This window comes from Amblyomma mixtum, chromosome 7 (genome assembly GCF_055824585.1).
Source record: "Amblyomma mixtum isolate Tamu chromosome 7, ASM5582458v1, whole genome shotgun sequence".
NCBI classification, from domain to species: domain Eukaryota; kingdom Metazoa; phylum Arthropoda; class Arachnida; order Ixodida; family Ixodidae; genus Amblyomma; species Amblyomma mixtum.
In genome coordinates, this window is record NC_143018.1 from 138,900,058 (window position 1) to 138,921,290 (window position 21,233).

Here is a 21,233-nt window from a genome sequence, read left to right on the forward strand (position 1 = left end):
CCACTCTGGTTGCTCGTAAAACCATTAGAGTGTGCTCACTATATATCCATCCGCACTTTAAGTTAGCACTACATGACTTACAGGTTCTTTTAGAGCAGCTACCAGAGCCATACCTGGTAGTTGGTGACTTTCATCTCCAACATGTCAGACCAACTGGCCCGAAGCCCATCTCATAGAGGATTTTATTCTATGCAATAACGTCTGTTTACTGAACATTAATAAACCCACATACTGCTCCCTGACTTAAGGGAAAATGAGTGTTTTTGATTTAAAATGTCTTTTAGTCCACCGTCTGTTTTAAGCATGAAATGCTTTTAGCGCCCGTTGTCGGCAGTGGGGTGACGTCATGATGAGACCGAGAGCCATCATCCGGGCACTGAAACCCACTCATCCGGGCACTGAATTCCACTCATCCGGTCTTTAAGAGGAGTTTATTGAACGCAGGACCAGAAAGGGACATCGGTCCCTCTACAAAAACAAACAAACATTGCGGCGACTGATCCGGGCTTTAAGAGAAGTTCATTGAACCAAGGACCAAAAAGGGACATCGTTCCCTCTACAAAAAATACCGAGATTACGTTACTTCCTAATGCGAAATTTGAGCGCAGCAAATAAGCTGTTTCACCTTTTCGATAGTGAGTCAACCCCAGCTGCGGAGTTGGTTTCAGGGACAACGCCGCCGATGCCGACACAAACAATATGATACCCTCGCTTCCACAGCGCTAAGAACCAGGTCTAGCCGTGGGAAGGTGGTCACGTATTCGTCGACGTGCCGGGGCCTACGTGAAATAACCGGCGCGTCGGCCGCCACACAAGAACAGGGGGGGGGGGACCCTTTCCTCCTCTTTCTGCATGGCGGCGACGGTGTTCTATGCTTTAGAAGAACTTTTTTTTGGGCTAGATGGTGCATGTTGTAAGAAAACGAACAGTAGCGCAATAAAGACGAACACAAGAGAGGACCACACAGGACTAGCGCTAAACTTCATCTAACTTTATTCACTAACAGCGCAGCAAATATAAGGAAAAACCAGGATACGTGCCGACAGATACCAGTTTCCACACCACACTATCTACTGAACCGTTCAAGATACGCCATCTCCGATTTGTAGAGGTTCACTGACGTATCGCTAACACACGATACACCTCTCTTCCTTATATGATATGCTTCCAATAGTTCCCTCGCCCTTGTGTCTTTGCTTTTACCTAAAATCTTTATCTCATGAAACCGTGGTTGGCACTTTCTGCAGTACTTGCATCTTGCCTGTGGCAGATGTTCTGCCGCTCGAGGGCATTCATAACACTCAGCGCAGTGCTGAGAAAGGTGTGCACCACTTACGTCTTTCACTGACCGGGCGTGCTCACCTGCCCTTTCATTAATGCACCGCCCTGTTTGGCCCACATAGGCCTTCCCGCATGACAGCCCTACTGAAAAATCCGGTATGAATTTTAAACAGGAAACGCATACCGGGTTATTGTACAGGATTTGCGATACCGTATTACTGGAATATCCTGTATAAAACAGGACAGTCCTGTATAATACAGGACTCTCCTCTTTTGTACAGGATACTCCGGTATCGCAAATCCTGTACAATAACCCGGTATGCGGTTCCGGTTTAAAATTCATACCGGAATACAGGACAGTCCTGTATTAAACAGGCTAGGCCCGTATTATACAGGAGGGCCCTGTATCACAGGACAAAGGCAGAATAAAATGCTTCAAATATATCCCACTTGGACTAAATATGCCCAAAAACTGGGGCCATAAGTGTACATGCCAAATGCTGAAATATACAGAGCCTCAGAAACTGGTAATCTGCGATTATCAGCAACTCGCATTGCAGTCGATGTGCCATTGTGTTATTTGCTCCCACCTTTTACCAAAGTATTGGTAGCTTGGCGAGTATTATAATGCATCAAGAACTCCAAAAGATGTTTATTTTTTCCGCATGTCTTGAACCAGCTCACTAAGGTAATAATTTAACTCTTTGCGACGATCTACCGGCGCTGGGGTCTCTACAGGCTGCTGGCCAATGAAGTAGTCAAAAGCACCTGCAGAAAAGAAAATATGATTGGTAGTACATAATGCCCCCAGCTTATCATTTAATTGCGCACTGACACACAACATAATGCATTGAGCACTGTGACATGCAACTTACGGCCAATGGCTTGTAGCTATTCAGGGGTCATTGGCTTTCTGCCCACTGTGGAGGCTTCTGACTTCAGGTTCCGATGGCAAGCTTGCCCTGTAACGCCCCTTTCCAGGAGTTGTGGAGTCGTCCAAAGGCTGCGTCTTTACAGAAACGCGAATCTTTGGGTGCCACCATAACTGCTGCGCACGTTGCCGAAGGAATAAAAATTCCATTCCCGAGGTGGACCTGTATGCAATAACAAATGCATACCCCAGTAGCACAAACGGGGCTCTGAATTGCGGGCCCCCGTGGGCCCAGACAAGCCACAGACAAGCCAGGCGTCTCAAGACGCCAGGCCCTGAGCATTGGCAATGCTCAATATCGTGAATGCACCTACCGCCTTCCATATTTGAATCAATAATGTATTGCAAATCTGCGTCGTAACATTGTTGGTGTGTAAACAGGTTGCTCAGACGATTGCGATGCTTACGTGGTCATCCTCCATTATTTACGGCACATACCGCAGCATTGATGCGATGCGTGATGTTTGTTCAAGGTCTTGAGCCGCTCCCCCTCAGGACGCTTATCAATGATTGCTCTCGCACGTATACACCATGTGCCTCTGTAAAGAAATAATACAAACTATAAAACTAATTTTAGTCGTGCTATCATGAAGGACAAGCAATTTCGGTATGTAACTGAAAGAAAATTTTGCGCTATTTCGTCCCTATAGGCTGGGCATTCTAAAAAGTTTTAGTTAAAAAGACACTGAACAGTTAGAACGTTCCTGTTGACGCCGAGCATATAACCGAGACGGAGGCAGTACTTAAAGAACAGAGTGATTTAAAATGCGTACTTACGTCCTAGCAGCACGACGTCGCCGTCATAAAATCCGCCTTCCACCGGTCAAATGTTCACCACCGGCCTCCACCGGTCAAATGTTCACCACTCACGTCTTTCGGAGCGAAGTCATTCATCACTGAGACAAGGATGATAGGGTTCCACCATATTTGAACTGGACGTACGCAAGAAAGGCGATGTCATCTTTGATCATGGATTGATCAAGGCAACACGAAGAAAGTCGCAAAAAATTGTATAACACAAATTCAACGCCAACGAGCGAGTGCCAGCGTGTTTTCCCAGCTACCTTCATCGCTTGACACTCAACCCAGCCGCAGGAGAGAAGTAAAAACCTGTTCCAAACAAACGCAGGAAAGGCGGGGGGGGGGGGGGGGGGGGAGGGGGGGGCACTTTTGCAAAAAGTCACCGCGAAGCGGCCGGGGACAGTGAACAAGGAGAATCGGAACCTCCTCGCCACTTCATGGAAGTCGCGGGAAGCGTGGTCGGGAGGGCGGCTTAAAATGTTCGGTCGTGGGTTGAAGACACAGAGGAGCCCAAGGGGAAGGAACAAAGCCCGATAGAAAGACCAGGAATGCGCAGGTTTTTTTGTTGTGACGGACCCAGGAAAAGCAGAGAAGGCGGTGATGAGAGAAAAAAAAAAGCTTTAAAAAATTTGCGTAAAGACGGGTTACTCGTGTAAGGTTTCTACAGGTGGTTTTTGTTTTTATTTTGTTCTCTCGAGCGCTGTATCTCCTAGCTAGCACGAAGCGTCGCCCTTAAGGGAACACCGCAAGCTGCCGGCTCCGTTGATATCTTGTTCGTCGATAGAAATGTTCTGGGCGATTTGTGATTAGTATGCCTTCCTGATAAAGTGAAGGGTGGGGCCGCTCGGGATGGCACTTGGACAAGTTGCGTTATCAATGGGCAATCACTTGACGAAGAAGAAGTGCAAAGAATTCCTGCACGAAAACCAAGAATTTTCTTTCTTCATCGATGCGACGCTACAGACTGCCGCTAGCGAACAGCTGCTGCAATGAACGCGACAGTAACAAACCTTTTGGAGCCTCTGGCGCAGTCACCGGAGGCTCGCCATGTTTATCAGCCAGTCGTGAAGTTCTGCACTGTGAAATCCAGAGTAATCTGCGCAGGACTTACGAAGGCTGCTGGCGGATATATACTAGCCGCGTGCCCGCACACAGCCGCCTTGACTTTGTCAGGGGGCTGCACGGGAAGCCAATATGGCGGTTGCCCTCAAATCACCAAATCATGCACAAACTGCATGTTTTGCCACTGCGAAGCTCACGCTTAGCCCTTTTCTTTTCCTAGCCCTTTCAACAAAACCGTGTATGTGTTGATTATCGCACTTATGCGCGCGCTGCCCCCACCTTTCCCCTAAAAATATCTGCTGGCGTACAACAGTCAATCTGCAGACCAAGCACCAAAACCGCGGCACATATCGCTCTGAATACAGGCTGGTATGTCCGGTTTGAGCTCCGTACCGGACTAGTCTGTCCGGTTTGAGCTCCGTACCGGACTGGTCTGTCCAGTTTGAGCTTCGAACCGGGAATGGACTGTCCGGTATGAGCTCCGTACCGGAGCGGTCTGTCCGGTTTGGGATCGATACCGGACCGGTATGAACCGGTATAGCCATCAAACCGGACGGGTCTCGCCGGTATGAGAGTGATACCGGACCGGTATGAAACCGATATGTTCCGGTAAAATCCGGTTTGCCGCGATACCGGATTTTTCAATAGGGAGCGGTATTTCGTACACCACCCCGATGCAGCAATTCACGAACTTCTTTGCATGTCTGATGCGGCACCCACTCTTGTCTTTGCTCGCGATGCGCGCGCAGAGCTGTGACAGCTTGCGTGGGGCCGAGAAAACAACCGGTACGCCATGTTTGTTGGCCACTTTTTTCAAGTGGTGGGCTACCTTGTGCACATATGGCACTACTTCAGGTTTCACAGCCGCTTTCCTGTTGTAACATGGCTGCTGCATCTTGACGGCTTTCATCTTGTTCAACAGGGCTTCAGCAACCGCTGTGATGATTGTGCCCGGAAATCCTGCCGAACGTAATCTTTCCACCTGCTTGTCATAGCTCGCTTGCATGGAATGACAACACGATTTCATGAGAGCCGATTCCAGGCAAAGCTTGGCAATGGCGCGTTTCACAGTTTTTGACTGGGCCGAAGCATACGGTAGTAGCTCCTTCTGTGCTCGAAGTGCATATTGCCAACAAGAATGACCTTCACCCACAGTGATGTTGATGTCTAAAAACTGTAAAGAACCCCCCACAGGCAGCTCATGCGTGAACCTCAATCCCCCTCCCATTTCTTTAAAAGTATTTAACACAGAGCTCACGGCGTCTGTGTACGTCAATTCATTCTGCTTTTTAAAAACTACTAGGAAATCGTCAACATACCTAAAAACCTTCAGTACCCCCTTCCCCGTTAAACTTAGTTCAAGGTCGCGGTCAATAGATGTAAGAAAAATATTAGTCAGTACAGGCGCTACGCAGGATCCAATGCAGATCCCTTGTCTTTGGCGATAAAATTTATTGTCGTAAGCGACAAACGTCACACCAAGGTAAAACTCAAGTATCTTCATAAAATTATCTATTGAAACCCCTGACGAGTTCTGAAATTGAACAGCACCGCTCCCTTCTATAGCTTCTCTTACAGCTACAAACAACTCACTGTGGGGCACAGAATAAAATAAATCTTCCACATCGACGGAAAACACATACCCAATGGAATCATTTGCTTCTAGAAAACTAATAACATCTTTTGAACACTTGGAATGAAAAGGATCAACTACAGGAAGATTATTGAGGTGTTTTTGCAGATATCTGCTTAGATTAAGCTGCCAAGTGTCCGTCTCGCTAACTACAGATCTAAAAGGCACTGACGGTTTATGCGTCTTCGCAGTAAAAAACACTGTAAGCGCATTCTTTTTACTGTTCGCAATGCTACTCGCAAGTCTGTCTAAATTCAAGTCTTCGCACAACTGGGCTGCCTTGCCTTTCACTCTCGTGGCACTGGATTTCACAGCAACGAAGTTCTTGGCAATAGCTTCAACGGCTCTTACTCCGAACTCTTCCTCGGTGAACACGACAAAGCCGCCCTCCTTGTCGGCTTGGAGAAGCTGGAGGTTGTTTTCTATGCAGTCACGTTATCTTGACTCTCTAGCGGCGTCAGCGGCATCCAGCGGTATCAGTCGGTCGCTGCTAGCGCTGGGGGGATGAAAGGGGGGCGGAGCTGGTTACGAGGCCGACGACAACGCCGACGACGACGCGAAACCCAGGAACGGACGCCAAAGAGCTGCGCTCTAAAACAAACATACATTGCGGCGACTGATGTCGCCGGTGCACACACACACGCGCAGGGAACTTAAAGAGTCCAAAACCACCAGATGTCCAAGAAAGTTCAGGGGTCCATACGCGCGGGGGAAGCACGCACAAATACCCGCGCACAAACATAACGCGCGAACAACGCACACACACCTCGGGCACAAACTTCGGGCACGAACATAACGAGCGAACATCGTGTACGAAACACGCGCACCACACAGGCGCGCCATACTTAATGTGGCAGGAGCCGCACCGACACACGGCCCCTGCCCGCGACGATGAAGCGGGTGGACCAGCGCCGAAGGAACTGGTGCTCCTCCAGCGACACGAGGTCCACGCACGCCTGGGCGAACAAGCGCGCACGTACCCGCTGTCGCAGAGGGTACATAGCTCTCCGTGGTCGTCCCTGCAGAGCCGCCACACCTCTCTGGCGCCACAGCACGAATGCCGCGACGCAAAGAAGCATGCGTACGAAAGGGTCGCGAAACCTGGAGTTGGGGCCGAGGGTCGCTCCAAACATCCTAGACATGAGAACCCAAAATGTCCTGGCGACAGAACACTCAAAGAGTGCGTGCGGCAAGGTTTCGACAAGGCCACACTGCGGACATCGGTCGGAGGGGGCCACGCCCCAAGCCGCCAGGCGGTCTGCCGTAGGCAGGGCCCGCCAGCCCCGCAGCCAGCCAAAGTCTCGCACGTCTGCGGGAAGGGATGACGACGTCAGTTCCCGCCATCGCACCTCTCTGGTAAGCGCCAATTTCTCCTGTGGGGCTTCTTTTATGGCCAGGAGCTCACATACCCGAGAGGCGGGAGTTGAAAAAAGCTCCACCTCCGGCAGCGCTGCGGTGAGGGACCTGAGCGTCTGGCAGACTTGGTGGAAAAACCGAGGCTGCTGGAAGGCTGTCGGGCCGACACTCTGCTCGGGAAAGAAAAGGGACCGCGACGTACCGAGTAGGTATGACAGGAGCGCCCTGCCCGGGTAGCCGGCCTGGTTAGCCAGGTCGCTAGTCGCCCGCAACGCGAGCACGTTGTAGAATGTGGGCAGGTGGGGAATGCTGAATCCCCCCATGTTAGTAGGAAGCCGGAGGGGCGCGCGCGCTACAGACTCCGTCTTGCCTGCCCAAAAGAACGAGCCACATAAAGTGGCCAAACGGCGCGTGAAGGTGCGGGGTGGGTGGGCGATGCGTGCGACATCACAAGGGGACGCACACCTACACGCGGATGATAAATGCGCGCTCCGCGAGGGAGAGACGGAATCGCGCCGCCACTGACAACCGTTCCGGGCTGATCCGGGCTGATCCGGACTGATCCGGGCTCTGAAACGAGAACATCCGGGCACCGTACGAGACTTATCGAGATTCAACGAGACTCTCTAAGCCCTCCTACGGGACCGGCATACAAGCGCCGGTTGCTATCCAAACGAGTCACAAAAAATAACTGCTGCCAGTGTCTTCTCAATATTTATCAAGATATCAGTTGAGCTGTGCATTTGATAATGCACGGAATTATAATTTCCGATTTCTAATAACGCGTGCAAAAAGCACATAGATGCCACAATACACTTCGTTGTCATACGTGATCTGTTAGGTGCTTTGAGAGAAGGCCGCTTAGAGAAATTTAGCTCCCGTTGTCGGCAGTGTGGTGACGTCACGCCGAGACCGAGAGCCGACATCCGAGCACTGAATTCCACTCATCCGGGCACTGAAACGAGAGCATCCGGGCACCGTACGAGATTTAACGAGACTCTCTAAGCCCTCCTACAGGACCGGCATACAAGCGCCGGTAGCTTCGCGCCGAACGGGTGGTGGCGTTCCTCTCTTCCTGTACGGTGCGGTTCGGGTGTCCACCGACATGACAGAGAACTACTGCGCCATTTCCTTTCCTCAAAAAGCCTTGCGTTCAAAGGGCAAGGCATCGCGCCGAACGGGTGGTGGCGTTCCTCCCTTCCTATATACACCGAGATGATGGAGAATTACTGCGTAATTTCTTTTCCTCAAAAAGCGTCGCGTTCAGAGGTCAAGGCATCGCGCCGAACGGGTGGTGGCGTTCCGTGGACTGCCTGGCAGCGCTACAACACGCTGTCGCGTTCCACTCCTAAAGGCGAAGCTTAAGTCATCAATTAGCAGTTAATTGATTAGTCATTAATCAGTAATTAGTCACTAATTCGTTACTGCTAAGTAATTTGTCATTACTTCGTCATCAATTATGTGTGACGTAATTCAGTGGTAACGTCACCAGTGTCACATAGGAAAAGTGGTGCGGAAAACGCTTTCGCCTCTACGTAGTTTAGACAGTTTCGAACGCGTTGCATGTAGTACATTCTTGTCAGGCCTCCGTCTCGTCGTGTCCGCGTACGCTTCGTGTTATGCCCGTAAACATTTCATGCTTACTCTACTCTCGGTTACGGGAGAGGTAGAGATTTTTTAGCAATTTTAACTGGAGTGTTCTCGACAATCCATACGGAAGTGATCACATCCCTGTCGTAATAAGTCTCTCATTTCTCGCCAACAGTCGTTCCCACAAAACCTCGGTGTTGGAACCTATATTTAGCTGACCTGCAACTTTTTAGAGGTGAAGCCACATTAGAGAAAATTGATTTAGAAAATGTTGACATCAATGAAATCAATGAAAAGTTCACGAATTTTATCTTAGCTGCCGCAGATTTAACTATTCCTCAATCCTCTGGAATAGTAAAACAAAATAACAAATACTGGCACACAAAAGAATGTGAAGATGCAAAAAGTTTACAAAACAAAGCCTAGGGCATTTTTCGGAGATATCCAACACATGAAAATTTCATAAATTTGAAAAAGGCGAGAGCAAAAGCTCGGTATATCCTTCGTAGTGCCGAGAAAGAATCGTGGCAAGCTTATGTCTCTTCTATAAACAGCTCAACGACATCAAAACAAATGTGGGAGCAGGTGCGAAAGCTAAGCGGCAGCTACTCACCCTTTACAATCCCCCTTTTAACTACACCTGGTACACAAACAAGTTTTGAATTGAATTGAAATTTATTCCACAACAAAAAGATGCTGCGAGGAGGACAGGAGAAAAGCTGTGTGAACAGCTTGAAAAGCCCTGACCCCCAACACACCGGGTAGGACAGAAGCGTGCGGCAAGAGAACACAGTCGGATATGGCAACATCGTTGAAAAAGTTAGTATAAAACAGGCAAGAAGAACTAGAAAATCATATCACAACATTATACAAACAATAAACGCAGTTCTTTTGGTGTTATATCTGATATGTCAATGTTAGCATCCTTTATCATGTGATTCAGAAGTGTAGGCAATTTAAATTTTATCGTTTGATTTCCATAATTGGTTCTGCATTTTGGAACATACCACATCTCAGGATGGCGCACATTATAAGCAGAAATGTTTTTCTCTAGCCTTGCTAGGCTAGTGATGGCATCATTATTTTTTACTAAACTGAGTTTATATAAGCGGCACAGTCTGTGATCGTTCATCGATGAAACTTGTATTATGTGGTACTTCTTGAATAGGCCTGCTGTGTGGAAGCGATATGGAACTTTACAGGCGAGGCGTAAAGCCCTTTTTTGCAAGACAGTAAGTTTGCTAATGTTTCCAGTTGTTGTTGTTGCCCATACACAAAACGCGTAATTTAATAATGAGGAAAATAAAGAGTTATATATGAGCATGTTAACAGGTATCGGAAAATTGTAGCAGTAACGGCGCATAACGCCAGCTGTCCTGGATAGCTTACCAACGATATAGTTTACGTGATCATCCCATGTCATGTTTTCTGAGAAATACACGCCCAGTGATTTAAAGCTCTTTACCACTTCAATTTCAGTGTTATTTAAAAAAATGGAAGGTCGCTGGACATGTGTGTGTCGGGGGTGAAATAAAATAGCCTTCGTTTTATTAATGTTTAGCTTTAGGCAGTTAATTTGAGCCCAGGCATTAATCTCGGACAACGTTCTATTCGCTCGGATACCTAGATCAACACACGATTTGCCTGAAAAGAATAAACTTGTGTCGTCAGCATAGATTATGTAATGTGCCGTTGCATCAACGCGAACTATCTCGTTAATATAAAGAATGCAAAGAAATGGTCCCAGGATGCTTCCCTGTTGGACACCTGTTTTGATTGACTTTGATGTGAGTGTTTTCCTTCAATGACGACAAACTGAGTACGGTATTGTAAGTAAGACGATATTAATTGATGCGAAATGCCTCTTATGCCGTAGTGATCGAGTTTTTGAAGGAGAATTTCATGATTAATGAGGTCAAAGGCTTTGGAAAAGTCCAGAAACAGCCCAAGTGCCATATTTTTACACTCAAAGTTTTCGAGAATGAACTCCTTTTGGGCCAGCAGTGCGAGTTCCGTAGATTTGTTCCTGCGGAAGCCAAACTGAGCAGACGTTATTAAGTTGTAACGTTCAGTGAAAGAGGTCAAGCGTTTCAGAATTATTTTCTCTAAACCTTTGGAGAATACAGGTAAAACGGATATGGGGCGGTAGTTTGACATGTCATTTCTATTTCCCTTCTTAAACACAACTGTCACTTTTGCTCGCTGCATTTTTTGAGGAAAGCATCCTGTGGACAAACACATATTAAAAATGTGGGTAAGACAAGGTGCTAATACATCAATGGCAAATTTTACAGGTTTCACTTGAATATCGTCCGCGTCAGCAGCTCTACTATTGCTTAGGGTTAAAAATGTCGCTACAAGCTCACTATTAGTGACTGGGTCTAAAAATATAGTTGGATTACTTCGCTCCTTCATATATCTTAAATCAGGGTTTCTACTGGTAGCACCACCGATTGATAAAAAGAAGCCATTAAATACGTCAGCTAACTTAGTGCCTTGAAGTTCTATGCCATCTTTTACGATTGTGGTTACCGCTTCTGAATCATTACCAAATACAGTGTTTAGTGCCTTCCAAACGTTGTTTGTGCGTCCTTGTGTTGCTTCGAACAGGTTAGAGTAATATTGCTTTTTTGCATTACGAAGGTGTTATGTGACTGAATTCCTGTACTTCTTATACACTTTGAGGGCTTCAAGGGACTTACTCTCTATAAATGCCTTAAACAACTGGTCCCGTTTTTTAATAAGCTTGAGGCACTCTTTATCCACCCAAGGCTTCCTACTTTTCTTACAAATTCTAAACGTCTTGATAGGAAAACACGCAAGGTATACCTTAGAGAACTTGCTCATAAATAACTCATACGCTAAGTTAGGATCACTCACTGCGAACACATCGTTCCAGTTTTCTCTGCTTAAGCAGTCTCTAAAAGCGGAGAGCGTATCAGGAGTAATGCGTCTGTATGAAAATTCAGAGCGCATTCTTATAGGCGTGTTAACGACTTCACTGACAAACATAAATATAGGCAAGTGGTCGCTGATATCGTAAATCAAAGTGCCAGCTCTAACAAGGGAAGGATCAATACTGGTGACAAACAGATCTAAAAGTGTAGTTGATTGTGTAGTTATTCGTGTAGGAGACGTTATAAAGTTTTGAGAGGAGTAAGAGCTTAATAATGAATCTAGTTCTAATTCAACCCTGCTACTCTGTAACATGTCAATGTTAGATCACCACCTAGAATTAATGTATATTTTCTTTCACTGACAAATTCTAAGAAAGAGTCTAAAAAAGGCAAGAACAGACGAACGTCATTTGAAGGCGGGCGATAACAAACACAAAAAACAGAAGTACCACATCTAATGGCAAGCATTTCGTAAAAAGGAGTGATACAGCTGAATTCTGACATTAGTTCAGAATCCATCGAGTTAGAGATTAGCATTGCTACGCCACCACCCCTTTTGCCTGTGCGGTTCATGTAATAAGATTTATACGTCGGAGGTGTAAACACATCCTCTTCCGAGGCAAACCATGTTTCTGAAAACATCATGACATTAAAGCGTATTTGCGCTTCGCCGAAAAAATAGTCAAGTGCATCCTGCGTATTTCTACCAGACCTCAAGTTAAAATGAACACAACTAAGACAATTCTGAAAACTAGTATCACAAAAGTATTTAAGGTTTGCAACGTCTACCTGCGCAGTCGAAGGATCAAGCATGATCGGAGCAAAAACAGAGATAAACGGAAGGCTTTTTCAGGTTGAACTATGTCACAGCTTATCAAGGTCAGCCACGCAACCAATGACAACGGCGCTATCACCTTCTTTTTTCCTCACTAGGATCTTGCCATTGCAGTGCCATGAAAATCGGTAGTCATTGTCCTCTGCCCATTCCTTAGCGTGACGGAGCAGCTCTCTGTTTTGGTGTGTCATGTTTTCAGTGATCGAGACTCCAGATGAACCATTTCTGAGGGCTTTACGCTTTTCCAGCCATTTATCTCGAGTTGACTGCTGGGCAAACCTAACAAGAATTCCAGGCGTTTTGTTTGGTTTGGAAGGAAGCCTGTGAATAGCGCCAATGTCATTTGCCGTCAGCTCTGGCAGGTTAACAGTCTTAGCCACAGCATTCAACTTGCACATCAAGTCCTCATTTGGCGTAGCTTGGATGCCATGAACTTCTACGTTCAATTTCCTGCTACGAAATTCCAAATCATTGACAGTCGCTTTCAGTTGGTGAACGTCACTTGAAGTACATACAGCCTCTAATTTGTCTACACGTCTGTTCAAGTTACTAATGTCTTTCTCTTGTTTAACTTGTCGATTCAGGATATCGTCGTACTTCTGGGACAATAACTCGATGGAGTCCTTAATTTCCCCAACCTGAGCAGGCAATCCTGCTAGAGCATCAAGCCTTCGAGTTATATCTGCCAGGCAAACAGTTAGCTCAGAGTCCATGTTCCCTTTGTCCCAACTTTTAGCTTTAGATGGACGGCATGCCACGCATCGCCATGCTCTGCGGCCGCTCTCTCCTTTGGCCTTAAATGTTGACTCCGACCAGCCAGAACAACTACCAATATGATAGGAGGACTCACATTCGCTGCACATCAGGAATTGGCCGTCATCTGGCAGGGACTCATTGCAGGACTGGCAAGTGTCTGCCATGACTCGTGGACCAGAAGCCCGAGGTATCACACAGTACAGCAAAGATATATAGAGCACATACCACTGAGCAAAGCACGGAACACGGTGGCAACGGCGGTAGCAGTAACGAAGCGTTAAGCAACGAGTAAGTGAATTTTACCAACCTGGATAAGCAAAAAATAGCAGATAAGCCAAGCGTCCTTTCGCCACCGCCGCCGCCGCCCGTGTGTCCAGCTGTAATTCCGGCAAAGGAAACGCGACAACACTTGGTGGGTGGATCACGGGTTGGATGACGTCAAGCAGGGCGCAGTGTTGCAGCCAGGGCAGCAGGGGAAGTCTGGAGGGTGCAGAAATTTCACGCTGAACAACACGTAGAAAAGGAACCGTTGCCTCGGAAAACAGCAGCAGGCACGACGATTCCAAGGCACGATCAGGCACCTCCTGCCCAGAAGTTGGAAACCCACCTGGATAAGCAAAAAATAGCAGATAAGCCAAGCGTCCTTTCGCCACCGCCGCCGCCGCCCGTGTCTCCAGCTGTAATTCCGGCACAGGAAACGCGACAACACTTGGTGGGTGGATCACGGGTTGGATGACGTCAAGCAGGGCGTAGTGTTGCAGCCAGGGCAGCAGTTGCAGGGGAAGTCTGGATAAGCAAAAAAGAGCAGATAAGCCAAGCGTCCTTTCGCCACCGCCGCCGCCGCCCGTGTGTCCAGCTGTAATTCCGGCACAGGAAACGCGACAACACTTGGTGGGTGGATCACGGGTTGGATGACGTCAAGCAGGGCGTAGTGTTGCAGCCAGGGCAGCAGTTGCAGGGGAAGTCTGGATAAGCAAAAAAGAGCAGATAAGCCAAGCGTCCTTTCGCCACCGCCGCCGCCGCCCGTGTGGAACAGGCAGATATTTTAGGGGAGCACTTTGCTACGGTTTCAAGTTCTTCACATTATAGCCAATCATTTTTAAAATACAAGAAACACAGCTGAAAAAACACAGAGGCTCCCAACAAGTGGAGGTGCGAATGAAAAATACAGTATTATAATTACCCTCCAAGAAATCAATAGAGTACTATCTGCCGGCAAAAAAAAACTGCTCCAGGACCGGACCATATACACTATGCAATGATAGCAAACCTTTCCCTGCCTGCCGTAGGGGCACTTCTAAGATTATTTAACAAAGTTTGGGTATCGGGGAAAATGCCCGAGGCCTGGAGAAAAGCCAATATTTTACCATTTCTTAAACCTGGGAAACCTCTAACCTCTCCTAGCACTTATACACCAATAGCTCTGAGCAGTTGCCTCGCGAAATCCTTCGAAAGTGTCCTTAATATAAGATTAACTTTCGTCCTTCAATCCTGTGAACTTCTTGACAGCCATCAGAGCGGTTTTAAAAAAGAATGTTCCACTACAGTTCACCTGCTTCGTCTCGAAAACACTGTTCGAGAAGCTTTTGTTCATAAACAACACTGTCTCGCTGCATTTTTTGATTTAGAGAAGGCATATGACACAGCGTGGAGGTTCGGAATTCTTCAAGACCTCGCGGAGCTTGGCGTCCCAGGCAGAATGTCAGAATGTTGAACTGCCTAAAAGACTTCTCATCTAACCGTTCATTTCATGTACGCCTGGGTTCTACCCTTTTGAAGAATTTCATCCAGGAAAATGGGGTACCCCAGGAATGTATTTTAAGCACCACGCTCTTTATTGTAAAAATGAACTAAGTAAAATAATCCCAAGGTCAGTTGTGGGCTCAGTGTATGTAGACAACCTCCAGATAACTTGCACATCCTCCAACATATCAACAAGTGAAAGGCAAATACAGCTAACATTAAATAAATTGGCAACATGGGCGGATAGAAATGGTTTCCGCTTTTCTCCACAGAAAACGGTGGCCATTTTGTTCTCACTCAAACGAGGTTTGCAGGTAGACCCCACCCTACACTTGAACGAAAAAAAAAATAAACCTCCCGATCCCTTAACAGACTTAAAGTACTCTCACGAAAGCACTGGGGTTCTGATAGGTCATGTCTTTTGCAAATTTGTCGCTCTGTAGTGCGCTCTTTCCTGGATTACGAATGTATAGTATATCGGTCAGCGAGACCATCGTACCTGAAACAACTGGACCCGGTACATAATTTAGGTTTAGGACTTTCCACTGGTGCATACAGGACGTCACCTGTAAACAGTCTTTATGTGGAAACTAATGAACCATCACTTAGAGACAGAAGAACGATGCTCACGTCTTCATACATTTTGAAAATCCGTTCACTACCTAAACACATCTGTCACCAAATAATCACGAAGTGCCCATCAAGAACACTATTTATTAACAAACCGCAGACTGCTAGGCCACTGCTGTTGCGTTTCAAAGAGATATGCGAAAACCACGGCACACTACACACATTACCTGCATTGCTCGAAGACGAGATCCATCACCTCCATGGTATTTTTTTCCTGCAATCTGCGATTTAACTTTTACAAAGTTCCGTAAAAAACAAACTCCCCAGCAGCATATAATACAAGAATTTCTTGCACTTGAGGAAAAATACAGTGCTTTCACACCTTTCTATACAGATGGCTGGCTCAAAAACAGATCTTTACGTTGGAAGTGAAGTGGTACAAGGTAATCGGAATGAAATAGTAAGGATACCGCAATGTGCATCAATCTTCACTGTCGAATATTAATACAAATACGAGGATCCCACCGGCGGCATGTGTTGTTTTTCTCATGCTTTTCTAATCAATTCGCTTTAAGCGATAAAATATTCAGTAATATTCTAAATTGAACAACAGCACGGAATAAATAAATTAATTAAATATCCCCTGTGTCCTTTGGTTTCTGTGGCTGTTGGCTTCTCTCGTATTTGTAACGAGCCCCTCATTCCCCTTCCCTTGTTTGCTTAATTGCTTAGCGAGGGCCTCGGTTCTGGCAGCCTTGACGCCATAGGAAGCATAAGAGGGCTCTCACACAGCTTCCACCCTCGCCGTTCGTTGACGTTCTACGTCACATCAGCGGTAACTCAGGACGTGCTACGTCCGCCGCTTAAGAACGTGGGTGGCGCTGATGAACACTCTCAAGGTTAGGTTATTTGTAAACATAAATACCCCCGAAAGCAGAAGATTTGACAGCCGTCGCCGTAGATCAGCGGTAGAGCACCGGACGCGTAATTCGGAGGTCGTGGGTTCTGATCCCACCGGCGGCAGGTGGTTGTTTTTTCTTCTGCTTTTCTAATCAATTCACTTTACGCGATAAGATATTCAGTAATATACTAAATTGAACAACAGCACGAAATAAATAATTAAATTAAAAATCCCCTGTGTCCCTTGGTTTCTGTGGCTGTTGGCTTCTCTCAGATTACTGTAGGTAATCTTGACCTGTTATCTCCAAGTTTCCTTGCCGGGTTTAAATTGAGCGATGCCGCGAGCAGCGGGCATTCATAGTTCTACGACTGACGAGCACGTTTGTTGCTTACGCCGAAGCCGAGTGATTCAGTTCTTTTGCGGGCGCAAGTCAGCCCAAATAAAGAGCTTCGTTTGCAAGTCTTGTTGCTGTCTTTCTGACCGCTGGACTGCCGCCACTACCACGTGACAATATACCAGCCTCCATTCGCAGCTGCAGGTCAAGTACGTTGCAGTGCTTTGCTCCAAACATCAGCTCCACGGATGGCAAAAGAGCCCTTTGGAGGAAGTGCTCAGCTCGAAGGCTTAAATTTTCAATAACTAGTCTGTTTTCAGTGAAATAGTTCTGGATCACGCACGTTAGCACCTTGTGTGCTCGTGCGACGTATGCAGTCTCCTCGCGCAGCCTTGGTGGAGTTCAAGAGAGTGTAGACTTGCTCTTCTTTTTTAATATTCACAGGTCTGCAAAACCGCATGCTATTCGAATCCGGAAGGGATTTGACTATGAATAGCGAATCAAAACAAAATATTTTTCTACTATTTTGCATGATTTCTGCAAGTATAAACGATGATAATTTTAACAGGAAAACTTACAAAATACGCAATAAAGCGACAGTTTAATTATTAATTAAATGTTTAGTTCAGGAAGTGGAGTGTACGAATGTGGTCCTTGTCGTCTGGCTGAAAGAGCACGTAGATTTTTTCAGTTTCGTGGTTTGGTAAAAAAAAAAAACGAAATCAAAGACGGAAGCTGGCCGCTTACGTACGTTCGTTTTAGGTATTCATATTCTCATCAAACGCACTAGTATACTGCTTAAATTTACTTTTGTGCAAAATCTCATTCTTAAAGTTTAACGAATGCCAAGGTTTGCCTATGGAAAAGATCCGTTGTAACGGATGTTTGAACGTTCTTTTCGAGGAGATCGCTGACTTTGACACAGCCCAGTTTTGTTTTTAGAAGATTTCAAGAACATTCGCGAATGAGTGCTAGTCTTTCGCAATTACACGCTTTGGTTATCCTTCTGGCTCACGTATTTCAATTAAAGGTTATTGTGTGAAATGACTCATTGTTGTGCCGCAGCTCCTGTATTTGCCTGTATAAGAAAGTGATGAAAGCGACGTTTCCAGCAGTATGACCACAGGTTGTTTATTGAATCTGAAGGTTTCATTACGATTAGAAACGTTTGCTGGTGAGGAAGCTTTCAGTTCGATTTATCGACGACATGCAAGATCTGTAATATATGATTTTAATTTAAAGTCGACATGCTGACATTGTATTAATAACAAGAACGAATGAATCTTACAGCTTAATTCTATAGTGAGTTCAGTAAACATACGAGATCGAGTTGCTCAGGGGTTGAGATGCCATATGAAAATTAGTTTGGTTCAAAGCAGCGACTTTCGAGAAAAAAGCTTCACGTTCCGCGGCGCGTTGCTGAAATGATGTGTAAAGAAAGTAAAGGTTATTTTGAGTGATGATAAGACATTACTGTTACGCGCAGTCAAATTCCGATCTAAGTACGATTTTTCGCCCTGGTATATCGAGAAATTTCGGATTCCACTGCATCGACTGAAATTGCTTCTCGCAACCTGACTTACAACTACAACACTATATGTTTTTTTTTGCTAGAGTAGCCTTTATCATATAACAGCCACACAAGATGTCAATAATTTATATGCCCATCAAGTGGTTAGAATTTAAACAACAACCGATACGCAATCTATAACACAGAGAGCTTATCTATCTGCCGCCGTCTTTCTGCGCAGTTCCGCGTCGACAACAAACCCATCTTTCCCAGATTCCAGCCTTCAATGTATCGCGCTATCATCTACGAATTTGAAAGCGATGGTGGAGCCATGTTCGAGGTTCACCACACAGCCAACGATAGGGACTCGGTTTTCAACGAGGTGAGTGAAAATCTTCTACCCGTTCATCTGGACTTACTGACTGAAATTACGACACTGTCGAGCTCCGGCGTACATGCGCAAGCTATGAGCTTCGTTTTTTTGGTGAGCTATACGCGGTTCAGACAAAGAGGCCTTTTGGTTTGCATGCGATCTCACTATACAGGGAATCACTCGTGCTTTTTTGTGCAAGAACAAGGTTTAGCAAAGCCTGGAAGGGCTCAGTGTTGCAGGTAATAAGCCCGCAGAAGTTGTTCTTCATAGATGTATAGCGTAGATGCTGACGGTGGCTCTCATCTGCTCAATGCAACCACCGTCCACAAAAATGACGTCTCTACGCAGTTGAGAAAACCAAGCGAAACATCAATATTCCTACGAAAGGCTACCGATGTAGCAGAATGTGGGCTTTAAAGTAAGGCCCCAATTGGTCTAATTTCGGGACCCTTGTGAGCGCCGGCGGCGCCAAAGTGCTTCTTCAAAGCCGGTCTTTGTCGGCCCCCACTAAACTGCCCACAAACATCCCAAAGCCGCCGCTGTCGCTCAGTGGTTATGGCGCTTGGCTGCAGACGCGAAAGACGCAGGTTCGAACCCGGCCACGGCGGTCGCATTCCAGTGAAGGCATAATTATGTAGGACCGTGTACTATCACGTTTATATGAGTAAGTGTGCCGACCAGCGGGGGAAGCGCGCTTCCTTCTGTTACTATGCAGCGGTGGCGCCACCGCCGAAATTACGGTTCTAGCCTGCTTCCTCTGGCCTTTCCTATGCATGTATGAAGCCGATTTACTTCCATATTTGTTTTAATATTGCAGCGATATATGGCCTTATTTTGAGTAAACTGCGCAAAGAAAAAGCAAGACAGAGACGAGCGCATATCAGTGTCAGGGACCCAGAGTTTGAAAGATAGGACTTGTTGAGCTCGGGCGAAGGAGCAGTATCAGTCTTATCCTGAATACTGTGTGCAATAGGGCTCTGCCCTGAGTCGAAGTTGAAAGGCCATATTACGGCAATTTTGTCTAGTTTTCGTCTCAACATGTCTGCAGCATTATGTAACCGTATTCCGTGTTTTTTTTAGCGCAATGCATGCTTAGTGCATTTCCACAATGAGCAGAGATCTGGCGAATTAGAAATGATCTATAGAATACGAGCTTATATTTAAATTCGATACTGAAGCTAATCTGTAAACGAAAAAGTAAACTAAATAATGGACGTAGGACCGTTTATCAGCACTTGTACCGAAATAACGATGTGCTCGTCCATCGATGCAGCTAAGCGCGCATCTCACCGCTGCGTTTCCTCATGGTTTATTCACGCATCGTTTTTACTTTTTCTTTTCAAGGAGGGCGACCTTAACCATGAAATAAATGAAGGCTAGCGGTAGACTGCAGTTCGCTGACAAGATTTGTTGCCTGGGCTTATATGCTGCCCACATCCGATCTCATATGGCAAACTATCATTCGTGAACGACTTGCAGAATACTATGTTCGGCTTTAGGCCGCATACGTCAGCTCGAGACGTACACCTCTAACATGAAGTGCTCACTCCTGTGGAATAATCCCATCGTGATAAAATAGTCCTGGCCTTGGACCTTAGGGGGCAATTGACAATGTCAAACACAGCGTAAATCTCGCTAACCTGAGTGAGACTTATTGGAGTAGCAACACCTTCAACTACTATGAACACTTCATCACAGATCGCCAGGCCTTCGTTCGCACCCAGGATGAAGAGCATAGCCCCTACTCTAAGGCCCCGAGGCGGACAGCACATGGTGCTGTACTGTGCCCCCTGCTCTTCAAGTTATCAATGCTTCACCTCCGCTCCTAATTGGCCAAAGAGGAAGGAATCCAGCATGCGCTATATTCAGACGACATCACTGTTTGGGCCACCCAAGGAAATGTGGGTTGCATGAAGGAAGGCCGGCAAGCAGCCACTGACCGCAGAAAAATATGCCGTGTACTGCGGCTACCAGCGCTCACCACAGAAATCAAAATTTGTGCATATTCGGCCATCGCCAAGCTTAAAATCCCCATCTCCCTCGACCTCGGCAGCGGATCAATCCGCGATGCATCGTAGATCAGAATTTTCCTACTTTTAGGAGGACACGTTGCGCTGACACAACACTGGCCAATCAGCGCACGGTTGGCAACCACGTGGGCTGCATGGTTCATCGTGTGTCCAACAAACGCGGAGGTCTAGGAAGCAGAGATGCGCTGCGACTTGCACATGCTCTCGCTACAAATCGAATAGTGTATTCGACTCCCTACCTCCGCTTCCGAAAAGCAGGACGAAGATGTCTTGGAAGTCACCCTCCATAAGATCATCAAAAAGGCAGTCGACCTCTCGATGTTCAACTGAATTGTGAGGCTCCTCGCACTAGAGACGCCGAAAATCTACCGGGAACTGCATGAAGCACACCTCCCTAACCAATACACGTGTCTTGCCTAGACCGTGTCCGGTTGTTGCCTTTTGGACCGGCTACAAATTCAACACGACAATCAGACTGTGGAAAGGATGCGAGTGCCCGAAATGTGGATATGCCCCATTCACGCCCACCTGTCGCGGTGGCTCAGTGGTAAGACGCTCGTCTACCGAGCCGGAGTACCCGGGTTCGAACCCGACCGCGCGGGCCGCGTTTCGATGGATACGAAACGCAAA

The 21,233-nt window shown here is 46.6% G+C and overlaps 1 protein-coding gene and 1 long non-coding RNA gene across 2 annotated transcripts in view; one reads left to right on the top strand and one right to left on the bottom strand.

The window, feature by feature from the left end:
- LOC149337696 (uncharacterized) overlaps nucleotides 1-21,233 on the top strand; it is a 327,912-nt gene that overhangs the window by 87,966 nt on the left and 218,713 nt on the right. Inside the window, exon 4 of the mRNA XM_089554495.1 lies at nucleotides 18,442-18,582. Within this exon, the coding sequence (XP_089410621.1) occupies nucleotides 18,442-18,582 (141 nt within the window). The remainder of the gene's footprint in view (nucleotides 1-18,441; nucleotides 18,583-21,233) is intronic.
- LOC149337698 (uncharacterized) lies at nucleotides 1,764-3,343 on the bottom strand. Its single transcript, XR_016284650.1, has 4 exons — nucleotides 2,990-3,343; nucleotides 2,651-2,751; nucleotides 2,157-2,375; nucleotides 1,764-2,049 (listed from the first exon to the last, which is right to left on the bottom strand). It is a non-coding gene; the product is annotated as an uncharacterized LOC149337698 (long non-coding RNA).